We start from the raw sequence: 13065 nt of genomic DNA on the forward strand, positions 1-13065 counted from the left end.
ATGAGGCTTGTTAGAGACAAAAATAGGAGGATAGCAGGGGAGATTGTTAGTGAGTGCCATGGTACGAATGTAGAGAGAGAGAGAGAGAGAGAGAGAGAGAGAGAGAGAGAGAGAGAGAGAGAGAGAGAGAGAGAGAGAGAGAGAGAGAGAGAATCGATTCAGGCTGGGCTGCTGTAACCCAGCTCCAGCTAGCTTGCCTTTCCTTCGATGACTACACCCCGAGAGGAGGAGCGAGAGGCTCATAGTAGGCGTCAGAATCCTCAATTTCCAACTTAGCATCCTGGCAGGACACTCTCCGAAGCAAAGCCCCATCCGAGAGCAAAAAACTTGTCCCGCGCGCTCGGCATGAGAGTCACAGCGCGCGCAGAGGGTGAGAGAGCGCCTCGAAAATCCGCGAGTGAGTCTGACAACGACTGATTAACGAGTGTAAAGTCTATGCATTCGTCGTCCTCTTTAATTCCCATCACTGCTATCAACGTGAGGAGGACGGGACGGAGGTCTGTTTACTCGGAACTCTATGAGCGAACGCGGAGAGCGCGTGAGAGTTTGAGGGAGAAGAACTCAAGTGAGAAGCTTATATTTGGATCTTCACCATGGCGTACCCTCAGGGCTACTTGTATCAGCCATCCGCCTCTTTGGCACTCTATTCGTGTCCTGCCTACAGTACAAGCGTGATATCGGGACCCCGGACAGAGGAGCTAGGGAGATCTTCCTCTGGCTCAGCTTTCGCTCCCTATGCCGGATCTACAGCGTTCACCAGCGCCTCGCCAGGCTACAATTCCCATCTCCCGTACAGTGCTGCTGATGCAGCCGCCGCCGCCACTTTCACTTCTTATGTGGTGAGTGCGCTATATTCACGGTGCTGTTTATTTTTCTACTTTTGGAAAGTTGGGCGGATAAATTGTTACGCTTCGTTGTGCTGCATATTGTGTTGCAAGAATGAGACACACTATAATCATTTGCGCAAGATCTGCGGTTATAACAATCAAATATGCATTTGCGGAATTGGGTTAGGTTTTATGACACTTTAAATAATTGCAGAACAATATTTTAAAACAACTAAAATAAACATTAGAACGTTTATCTACACAGTAAACGAAGCAGTTCATTTCGAATTCAATAAATGCAAACAACAGAAAAAAACATAGCCTATACAGACAATTTCACATAGTTAATGAATGAAAAAATATATACCATTTTTTGTGTGTGTGTATTCATTTGTGGCAACACGATTTCATCAGTTCTGTGGGCAGCAACCGAGTCACATTTTATATGTCAAAGTGAATAAATTATCAGTTGCTCCCAATTTGTCTTAAACGTGTATTTAGCCAAATAGGCTACTTAAAGGAAACATGTTCTACTGACTATTTAAATGTGATTTGCCTGCACGTAGGCCAGCGCTGGTCAATGCGTGTAGGCTACAACACTGTCAGATGACCCAACAACGCTGCAACTTCTAATTAGCTGATTAATCTGAAAATCAACATTGTGAAAATCAGCATCACTGTCGAATAAAAATGTATTGTCGCTAACAAAAAGGGTGGATTTTGGAAAGTACGTTGTGAAATAACATTTCACAATCATTTCTGCTGGAGGGAATGAGGCAACCGAGCAAAATTAAACGTCAGAATAGCTATACGTGGCCCTGCGGCCTTGCGCTTATTTTGATTAATTAGAATTAAAGTGTGTAGGCTACATGTCATGTGGTGTGCATGTGTGTGTTTAGTGTTTGTTTATGGTGTGTTTGCGTAAGTGATCTGTAACCGATCCTACATTGTGCGCAGGTGTCCATAAAGTGATATTTTGCTAATAAAACAATTGGTTTGGCTCCTTGCAGAGTTCCCCGTATGACCACACGACAGGCATGGCCGGATCTATAGGGTATCATCCTTACGCTGCTCCCCTAGGCTCGTACCCGTATGGAGACCCAGCTTACCGCAAGAATGCTACCCGGGACGCCACAGCCACTTTGAAAGCTTGGCTTAACGAGCACCGGAAAAACCCGTACCCCACCAAAGGCGAGAAGATCATGCTGGCCATCATCACTAAAATGACCCTCACTCAAGTGTCCACCTGGTTCGCCAACGCCAGGCGGAGGCTAAAGAAGGAGAACAAGATGACCTGGACCCCACGGAACCGGAGCGAGGACGAGGAAGAGGACGAAAACATTGATCTGGAGAAAAACGACGACGACGAGCCAAACAAGCCCACGGACAAGGGGGACTCCACAGACACAGAGGCAGGTCTGTGGAAAAAATCATCAATTTTTCATCGCAGTCGTTTCCACTCCGGGCGCAAAATTGATTGCTGGTTAATGGTGGTATATTATTTATAATGGGAGAATTGCTTTAAATAATAATCACCTTGAACTCCTCTAATTTGACTTCTTATGGACTGAGAATTGCTGGTGACGTATGGTGTTTTGCACTTCATTTATCTCGAGCTGCATAATAAGGACACAGCTGGCGCACGGCATCTCATTTATAAGCTACAATAACAGCAGCCTCTTTATAATAATTATAATAATAATGACTATTATTATTATTATTATTATTATTATTATAATTATTGTTATTATATAAATGCCAAATATTAAACAACTTTGCACGGAAATGGGTAAATTCATTGAGTTTTTTGAAACAGTAAAATAGGCATATACAACAGTTTAAAATTAGCATCAGATATTTGTCTAATCTTCACAAAAAAAAAAAAAAAACATTTGCTACTACACCATGTTGTTGTCGTCCAGTCTTGCTTAATCAAATCTATTTTTTATTTTTTTTTGCTTTCAGATCATAAACTCATCAACCCAGGGGAGATACCATGCGACAGATTTAAAGACGAGACTCATGCTAAAGATCTTGATCCACCTTTGACAGACTCGGAATTAAAAGACACAGAGGAGCGGACGGATTTGCTCGTCGAGCAAGTGAAACCCACCACCTCCTCTCCCCCCGTCCTACAGAGAGGGAATGATCTCATTACGCAAGAAAAAACCCCAGAACCGGGCCACGCCGCGAGCACGGGGAACAGCAACGTAACGTCTGTTATTCATTCTCCCCCTTCGGCGCCCAAACCCAAACTCTGGTCTCTGGCCGAGATCGCCACGTCCTCGGACAGGTGCAAAGGGAGCAGTGAGGCTCCACAGGCCGCAGGGCTGGGTCAAAGCACAGTCATAGCCAGCGCTGCCTCGCCGAGCCGTTCTTCCCCTCAGTGCCCTCTCCCTAATAACACTGTCCTTTCTCGGCCTATTTACTACACGTCCCCTTTTTACCCGGGCTACACGAACTATAGCACTTTCGGACACCTCCACAGCAGCCACGGCACCAACACCAGCTCAACGGCACATTTCAATGGATTAAGCCAGACTGTTTTAAACAGAGCCGAGGCTCTGGTAAGAGAGAGCAAAGTAAGAAGCCAAACACAGGTAGATCTTTGTAAAGACTCACCTTATGAGCTAAAGAAAGGTATGTCAAACATTTAATACCGGATCCATCGCCAATCACACGGACATTTATTTATTATTTGTGGTTGCTTAAAGAAGAAGCAAAAGAAGACGCATTCTGATAAAAAAAAAAAAAAAAAATTCCGAGGACAATTATTTTCTGAGTAAATGCTTATCCTCAAAATCTTAGTTTCTGAATTGTTAATCAAGAGGATGTAACTTCTAAGAATTGTCTTAAACGCTGCAGCCGCCTGAGTCTATTTGTATTAAAGACTAATATGTATATTTAATGTAGCATTTTGTATTTAAAATGGACAATACACTATCTTTGAAGTAAATTATGGAAAAGAAAATGTGTGCAGCGACTGATTTGGGAATTTGCATTCATGTGAATGAGAATTTGATAGCTGCACAATTTAAAGCAATATATTTACTTGAAGATAAATGACATGACAAGGACAAGTATTATTGCTAGACCCTGAAATGCCTTGAAGTAAAAGCAGCGTGAGAATACTTGGAATTTGCAGGTAGCCAATAGGCCTACATACTGTTTAAGGATTTACCTCTAAAAACAAGCAGGGGCGGCGCATATTGAAACTCAGGCGGTTTGGGAAAAGCCATATGAAGACGAGGCTTTATTTGTCGGTTCGATGCTGTTAAGTTTTTACGGAAGTTTTTTTCTCCCCCCGATAGCCTTCGGTCGGGGCAATGCTCGTCTCTCTTTTGCAAACAGAGAGATGGCTCGACGGATGAATATTGATATGACAACACCGGCAAAAGTGTCGAGCAGTCATTTAACCCAATTACATTCCAAGCGCGTCGTGTTATATGCAAAGCAATCAGGTGGCGAACTCCAGTAATGAGTTCGATTTTATGCCAAATTTAGACCTCATTACTATTTCCTAGGCGTGGCAAAGTGGTTAGAGGCGCGCGGCGATGCGGAGTGGGTCTGGGAGCATACTGCTCTGTTATATCATTAAATGGTAGGATAGGCTTAATAGTGCTTTGGATTATAGACGCTGATGGCTTTCAAGAGTGTAGCCAAGGTGCCGTGACAAGCAAATGTCCCCCTGGCATGGCCTGTCCCTTAGTTCTGTCCTGCACCTCTACCCTCACCCGCAGGTAGGTGTCACACTTGCTCTTAATTTCGAGGCCTGACTCTTTAGGAGACGGAGAGTGAACCTTCTTCAAGAGTCGCAGATAACCTGGAGTAAAGGAGTAATATAAACTGTTTATGTGCTTTAGCAATTTCTGAAAGAGTTATGAAGGTACAAAATCCTACGCAGAGATTACAATTAAGAAAGACTTAAATTGTTTTAGCTGCACATTTTAAGCAAATTCAGGACAACAAATCTCATTTATAACCCTCTTTTAGTGAACATCTTAGCTGATTATACAATTGGAACATCACAAATCCTTTGGATAATATATATATATATATATATATATATATATATATATATATATATATATATATATATATATATATATATATATATATATATATATATAGGCTATACATATGTTGATCATTCGTTATCATTCGTTCAAATCAGGTGTATTATTTAACATGGTTCCATTAAATATAAATATTATGATTGTTTATAAAATGTTAATACAATTAATATAATTGACATTCAATATCGGAGTATGGCCTATTTAAGACAGAAACGGACAATTATCATTTTTACCACATCCTCTACATAGCATTGATATTTTCAGCATGTCTTGAATTATAATATAAAATGTATAATCATAATAATACTAATAATAATTATAGACGTGTGGACGGGAAGCGACTTGATTCAGTCGGGGGTCGTGTCATTAATCTCTATAGTTTACTTTGCGCACTCCAGTTGAAAAGTCCCCTGGGTTTCATTTAATTCCCCTGGCTCTAATGTCCTTCCCCGGCAGCAGAGCGGGTGAGGGGGGCAGCTATATTTAATCTCACGGAGTGGGATGGAGCTGCCACTGCACCACATCAGCCGGCTAAATAGCATAATTATGTTTTTCTTTGCTGATCCCTCTAGGAGTTGAAGCATTCGATGCAATGCCCCGTGTGTGCATAAGCCCGAGAAGTTTAAAAAGCAGCATTTCATATTCTCGAAGACAGATGGTTACATGTCCCTCCCGAATTAATATAATCAACATTCATTCATCTGAATTGTCAATTTTTCCTTTTTCTTTTTTAAACAAAATATCCTCTCTTCTAATGCTGACATGCCAGGCTTAAATATTGAAATATCAATAATAATTTACAATCTCATTTTACGCATGATGAAAATCAATTGGATATTTCAACGGGTAGACGGGGATTGTCTGAAAGCTGATTTCAACGCCTAGACACAACAGAGAAAACCGTTTTAACACACTAAAGATGCCTAATATTCTATAAAAGGTCGTGTGACCCTCATCTAACAAAAATGTACTTTAAGTGGCTATGCAAAAACAAAATCTATATTTAACTCTGGAATTGTAGAAGCAGGTCACTCACTAACACGTGACTTAAATCAGTGATTGTAGGCTACAGTTTAATTTGCTGTTTTATGGGTATATGATGATAACGAAAGACACATGGGATTTTGTTATTTGCATTAAGCTATCTATATTTTGCAATCGCGTATAGCCTATATGGCCTACATTTTTAACACATGCATCAATTATCTTCAACGTAACACAATGTGATACGATCTATTAAACCAGTAAGATTTCGTTCTCGGGTCGTCCGGTCCGTGCTTTTGTGAGAATGAATAACCGCGCGAACTCCGTAATGATCCCACACGACTTTGTTCAACTTTTTCCCCGCGTCTCTCTCTCTCACACTCTCTCTCTCTTCCAGTTGAATGGGTCTCAGACTCATTGTTCGGGACATCCACAGTCACTGTGTGTGCATGTCAAGTGGGAGCAAGACAGTTCCCACGTGTAAAAAAAGACACACTGAGACGAATCTAACTGATAGGCTAAATAAAGAAAGTACATATTAAAGTAAGATTTCAAAATGTAAATTTAGTGTTCACTGCGAAGAGACGGCTATCACAGCTGTAAAATTAATGAAAGGAAAAGAGAGTAGCCTATAGCTAAAAAAAATAAATAAAATAATAATAATAATAATAATAATAAAAAGCCAAGTGAACAGAAACATCTTCATCCACGATCTCGCGTTTTTATAATAATATCGAACGTTGATAGGGGAAAACGAAATTATAACGAAATTTATTATAACGAAGTGTATAAAAGAGCGACCATTCTCGTGCTGTTCAAAATATATTGAAAAGGCGAGTCTCGACGGGCCCCTTGCTAACAACTATTTGCTTTCATTAGAAACGTGACATCAATTCACGCAGCAGGGGGGAAAATCGTATTCTCAGAGAAAATGGACCAACAAAAGTCAGAATAAGTGAGACAAAAACAAACCAGCAAACTGATTACTTTTGAGCACATTTACATGAATCGAGATATATAACGGGGATTGGAAATAATTGCATGAAATTGTAGCCTACACACACACACATATATATATATATATATATATATATATATATATATATATATATATATATATATATATATATATATATATATATATATATATATATATATATATATATATATATATATATATATATATATATATATATATATATATATATATATATATATATATATATATATATATATATGTTAATATTTATACCCAAAAATGTATTTTTGAAGTAGCCCATTTTATCTGATCGCATTTTGAAACTAGGTTTTTTCTTAATTTTTTTTTATTATGTTTTATTTTTTTTTACATTTCTACACTTCACATGAAATGTTAGTACAATTGCAAAGGAAAAAAATGCAGAACTGATCCTCTAAAATTCAAACAAAATATCCTCTGGTGGTTTCTTAAACGTGTTTGCATATCTTTCAACAATAGCCTTTCCACGCTCAATAAGCCCACAAAACCTAGCAACAAAAAAAAAAACCTTGTGCATGATTATGTTGCACCCCTGCTTAATACCTTATTTAAAAAACAGAAAATTTGATCTTAAAACATTCACGCGTAAAATTACACCTGCCACGTAATCGAGCGGCGAGCGACGGGGCCTCTCCATAAAACAGGTAACTTCTACGGCGTAATCAAAACCTGTTGATAAAAATAATCGCTAAATCGCCGTTAAAATGTAGGACCAAGTGTTCCAAAACGGATTTCTGCGTAATATCGACAGTCCACCTGATAACAGTCAATACTTGATCCCCTCCACACTGACACGACTCCAGCTGAGCCGAATCAAATTCAGCTCGAATGTGTAAATGGACACCCTTTTATTTGACCTGCTTATAATATGCGCTGGGACATCTGCGCGAGGCAGTAGAGCAAGTGTGGCCAGATTCAGAATTTTTTTTTTTTCCTCTCTCTCTTTCGCTCTCTCTCCTTGAATTGAACAATATGTCGGTTGATTAGCGCTTTAGTCACTTTATAAAAAATATATAGATAAAAAGACGAGAAATGCTTAAGACCTCGGTTGGGGAAAAATGTGTTTTGGGAGGAGATAAAAAGCCGAAAGAAAAAATATATATACGGAAAAATAATCGCAAAAGTTGTATAATATTCTCAAAACATAATCCTCACCCCCAAATCTTCAATAAAGAAACTGAAGTGGAGTGGTCTATTCAGTACGGCATGCTGGGAATACCTCCTCCTTTTTATTTAATCATCCAATCCCACTGAGGAACCTCTTAATTAATTATGGGTGCTAAAAATTCACACCAGCTGTTTCTCTCGTACTCTCTCTTCACTCTGGGGCGAAGAGTGTGACGCGGCCATGGGGCGTAATTTTCACAAATTAGCCCATTTTCTCCCCCAAAAATCGAGCTCCTGTCAGGGCTGCTCTGACGTAGGCTATATCATTTCGCGGGCTCTAACTGCTCGTAGACGAAGGGGGGACGGAGAAGTAAAGGGCGGCTTTTCGGCAAAGTCACGGCCCATTCGACACTTATAAATCGTTCGTGTTAAAGGAACATTTTAGATAGGCAGACGTACATTGTAAGTTGAGCCAGATGAAGTGACAGGCTGTGATTTACTGCTATTTACCCCCACTTTAGCCTAGACTTCACCCACTGTTTTCCTATTGCCCGCGTGCGGCTCTCTGGGGAGAGATTACACGTGTCATTTTCAGCTTTCTGATGTTTTAAGTGAAACCTCCATACATAGTTTTTTTTACTAAAGAAGGAAAACATTAACGAAGAATGACTGAGCGGGGTTTTGACAAAATATTATGTAAAGGATAAAACAATAGTCAATGAATTCAGACAGACATCAAAGGCTTTAGCCCATATAGGTGTGAAAGTAAAACCACATAGTCGTATTTTCATCTTTGTTCTGTTAAAGCTAAAATTGCTTTAAATCAAATTAAATTAAAGCATAAGTGTGTTTTGTGAATTTAATTAAATAAAACATTACCCTAAAACACTTTAACCTAACTAATAATATTAGTTAAGATTAAGCCACACCAGATCAAGTTCAAAACTAAACTGATCTCTTATTTCTAATTTTCAAGCTACATTTAAATGAAAGCACAAAAATAAGAACATATTTAGGCTAACAACAACATTCATAAAATAGCCTATATCTTAAATATCCATTCATTAAATTTCCTGTGAAATGGCATTTGACTGTTAATAAATATTAAATTCCCTTTTACAGTGATTGTTTAATTACACGTTCTCTGTTTACACTGTCACTACAATGAATGATAAGCACATGTAGGCTATATGAAATATCAGCCCAATTGAAAAGCAAAGCCGCACAAGGGTGGAGATGTTTCGTTTTAATGCAGATTTAAACGCTTTTTTCACTGCAAGGAAAAAAAATACAGGGACAGTTTTCAACACATTAGGCGCAAGTCCTAAGAGTCCCACAGCACCACTTTGCCTAGATAAGCGGCTAGTATTATTACATTCTTAATGGTTCAGATTAAGATTGATGAACTGTTTTCTTTTGGGCACTACACAGGGTCCACGAGAACGGGGGGAGAGGAGAGGGGGACGGAGGAAAGAGGGGATGAAGGGAGGTCTACAAGCTGCCTGTTTATTTTCATTTGGCCTTTTAAATGATCCCTTTCTTCTAGACATCTGTTCCACATTATGACACTGATATTTAGCCTAATGGCTGTTCTGATGCGCTGCTCGGTGAGATAGCAGGAGTGAGCGGCCATTATCTACAGCCCACCTGGGGAAGAAAGCCAAGCCTGATGATGGAAGTTATGAAGGAGAATGAGGGGCAATCATCTAATTTTTTCCTGAGTTTCTTTTCTTTCTTTTTTTTGGAGAAGGAAGCTGACCAGTTTTTTTCACGGAGAAATTTCCCCCTCTCAGGCTGATGGATGCAAATGTAAGCTCGGTAATTGGATCAGTTCCCCAGATACAGATAAATGGCTGCTGCTTTACTGGGGTTATTTTGAGCTATGAGAAGACAGCAGTGTGTCTCTATGTGTGTGTGTGTGTGTGTGTGTGTGCACGCATGTGTGTTTAGGCAACATTAATGAGAAGGAGTTGAGACACGCTTTACTCAGTCACAACACTGTGTGCCTGGACCTATACTGTACACATTCACACACCAAATGAGAAGAAGGCACTGCCCTGTGACTGTTTTCTTTCAGGCACTTCACAGGGTGTTAAACTCCCACACACGACAATCTACAACCAGCAATTAACAAATGTTAGACCACAAAAAAATGGACAAGTAATACATTTTCAGAAAATTATTTTCTTTAAATGGATACTTGACCCAAAAATGTAATTCTGTCATCAGTTACTCACCTTCGTGTCAGTCCAAACATACATGACTTTATTGTAGACATTTTGAAGAATGTTTCGATTTATTTTTGTCCATATAAAGCCATTGAGGTCCAAAACAACACTGAACCCCCTTGACTTTCACAGGTTTGCAATGACAGTGTGAGTAAATGACAATTACATTTTGGGGTGACCTATCCATTTAAAATAGATCTTGTTCTGTCTCTTTATGCGTCACATCACTTGTCTTACTGACAACTAAGTATCTTAGTTTTTGTTGACCATTTGTTTGATAAGCACCATCTAAACCAAGTATTCTGGTTGCGTGCCAGCTGAGAGAGTGTTGGCTAGCTCTCTGATTAGCAGTGAGCTTTACAGCCAAGCAGAATAGGTAATCTCATCAGCGAGGCTTTTTCAACTGATAAATGCCAACTGTGGCCTTCCATCAACCTCGTCTCCCATTCCCCCACCCGACAGGATCTTGCCAAATACATTAATACCTGTTACACTGCAGGAAAGGGGGCAAGTCTCAGCCCAGGCTCAAATAATCGATTGACCTCATTTTCAGTGAAGGCGCCATTTCCAGTCTGAGAAGTAATTCTCTGGCTGAGAATGCCAGAGCCATCTGGGCAAGATAGGTGTAGCATGGCATGATTTCACCTGCCTGCCAAACACAGAGCAAAGGGGCCACAGTACAACATTGTGCTACAGAACACAGGAGAGATTTCAACACAAGCTCATTTCAGTCGGCGGTCACAAAATAAAACCAGTGCTTTTAAAGTTTTTTTCAGGCCAACATGGAATCACATACAATAACTGGATTTGACTTGCCATTAAAGGGATAATTCACCCAAACATTTGAATTGTCATTATGTATTTATATATAAAGTGTTTCATTTTGTTTTGTTGTTGTTTTTTTGTTGCATACAATGAAAGTGAATGGGCCCTCTTTTGGACCTAACTGAATATGAACATTCTTCTAAGCTTGTTTCACTGAAGAAAAAAAGACATACAGGTTTGGGAAAACACGAGGGAGAGTAAATGACACAATTACATTTTTGCACGAACCATCCCTTTAAAGAATAAAGAAAAACAACGGTATGTTTCCAAGTAGCTATTACTGAAAACATCTCAGTGTTTTTGTGTGTGTTGCTGTTGTTCACCCTTAGAGCGGCACTTCAGATTTTGTATGGATCTGATTTATTAGCTTGTCAGTGTAAGCATTGTTGGAGAAGGCAATCAAAAAGCACTTACCTAGCCCCAACTAAAATGAACACTTTTTCACTAGCTAATTTCTGCTACTCCCATGGAGGGGTTGGCAACTTGTTTGATGAGGCATAAAATGATGATAAATGAATTTATTGCTCCACTGATTATCAAACAGTGGTATACTTCTTTACTGATAACATATTGCACAGATCTGTCGTCATTCTTGGATGGGCAGTGGGACCAGTTTTTACCCCCTTAACCTATCTGACCCCAGGTCAGCATGCGTGGAACTGAGCCTGCGCCAGTGGAGAAGCAAGACAAAGGACAGTTTAATAGGAGGTTAAACTGGAAACAGGAGTGAACTCCTTGCTTTGAGGGACACATGCTCTCAACTTTCAGTCTCTGATCAGTGTGTGGGAAAAGACAGAAGTAATCAGATATCCACCCCTCTCTTTCTTTTTCTTTCTCTCACTTTTCTTCACCCTCGCTCTTTTTTCTGCCAACCCCCTTCCCCCCAAAAAGACAAGGAGGCAAAATGTCACCACAAAATTCAAGAAAAGTCAACACAACAAAAACCCAAAACAAACAAAACACCATGTTGTGAAATTAAAATGGATATTATAAGCAATGTTTCATTAGTCTATTCACTCAATCAGCCATTCTGAATCCCAACAATGATTAATGACCTTCAGGGGGTATGTAAGTGGTCACCATGGGGTCAAAAGCATTTGGGCATATTCCTTAAATATTCCCTTCACCATTCCTGACCTTCTCTATCAACTCTTCCACAAATCAGATTCTTTGCTTTTTGATGTACAAAGAAATCTCATGTTTTCCTTCTGCCAAAGCTAAAAAGAATGCATTGGCACATATTTCTCCTGGTCCTCTGGCTCCCCCTTCTTTTTTTGTCTCTTATTCTTTCTCTCCCTCTATTTCTACAAGTAAAACTAATTAGATTGGTGCTGCATCAAACAGCAATAAATAGTGAATGCAATTACAGAAGCCATTGTATAGAATATGCAAGTATTGCATAGGTGTAAAATATTATACTGAATAAGGTCAATAACAAAAGAGTCGCGGGAAGCAAGACACGGATTATGACGTGTGCTATTTTCCAAAATCGGTGTCATCGATCTGTCAAGCTGGCAATTACAATGTGATGGTTTAACAGAACAATCAAATAATTTCAACCTTGAACTGATAGGAAGAAGCTTCTCTGTAAATCGAATCTACATTGACCTAACTTCACAGACTGTTGAATTCAATGTTAAATGTTAGCACTTACAGCATTTCAAATATGAATTTGCTCAAGAGTCTGGGCCTTTTATTCTGACACGCGCTACAAGAGAAAGACGGGCAGAGGATCGTGATCATGATAATCTCATTCACAGTGATGGTGGTGGATATAAAATGCATTTGTCAAGTGAGAGAGGTGGAGAAAGAGAAAGTTAGGAAAGAAGAAAGAGAAAACATTAAGATTTACTAAGCACAGACTGATATTGCTTTCATTCTTTCACTTGTATTCACATAGTGACAGAAACCTAATCAGGGGAATCGGAAGAAGCAGACAATTTAAATAAATTGTTAATAAACATCCTAATCTGACTAAAGGGGGTTAGCTATTAAAGATT

General features: G+C 39.3%; 1 protein-coding gene across 1 annotated transcript; it reads left to right on the forward strand.

Annotated features, from left to right (window-relative positions):
• The first annotated feature begins 277 nt into the window (after positions 1–277).
• Positions 278–3789, forward strand: irx5a (iroquois homeobox 5a). Its single transcript, XM_079842667.1, has 3 exons — positions 278–839; positions 1838–2243; positions 2793–3789. Exons 1-3 carry the CDS (start codon positions 594–596, stop codon positions 3482–3484), a joined length of 1344 nt encoding a protein of 447 aa, XP_079698793.1. The 5' UTR covers positions 278–593; the 3' UTR covers positions 3485–3789.
• The last annotated feature ends 9276 nt before the right edge of the window (positions 3790–13065 follow it).

This window comes from Gobio gobio, assembly GCF_949357685.1.
Source record: "Gobio gobio genome assembly, chromosome: 2".
Lineage (NCBI taxonomy): Eukaryota > Metazoa > Chordata > Actinopteri > Cypriniformes > Gobionidae > Gobio > Gobio gobio.

What these genes read in the sequence shown, in the direction of transcription:
- irx5a (XM_079842667.1), top strand. Translation starts at nt 594, where the DNA reads ATGGCGTACCCTCAGGGCTACTTGTATCAGCCATCCGCCTCTTTGGCA. An exon ending in CCACTTTCACTTCTTATGTG is followed by an intron (nt 840 to 1,837) that starts GTGAGTGCGCTA and finishes GGCTCCTTGCAG; the next exon opens with AGTTCCCCGTATGACCACAC. An exon ending in CTCCACAGACACAGAGGCAG is followed by an intron (nt 2,244 to 2,792) that starts GTCTGTGGAAAA and finishes TTTTGCTTTCAG; the next exon opens with ATCATAAACTCATCAACCCA.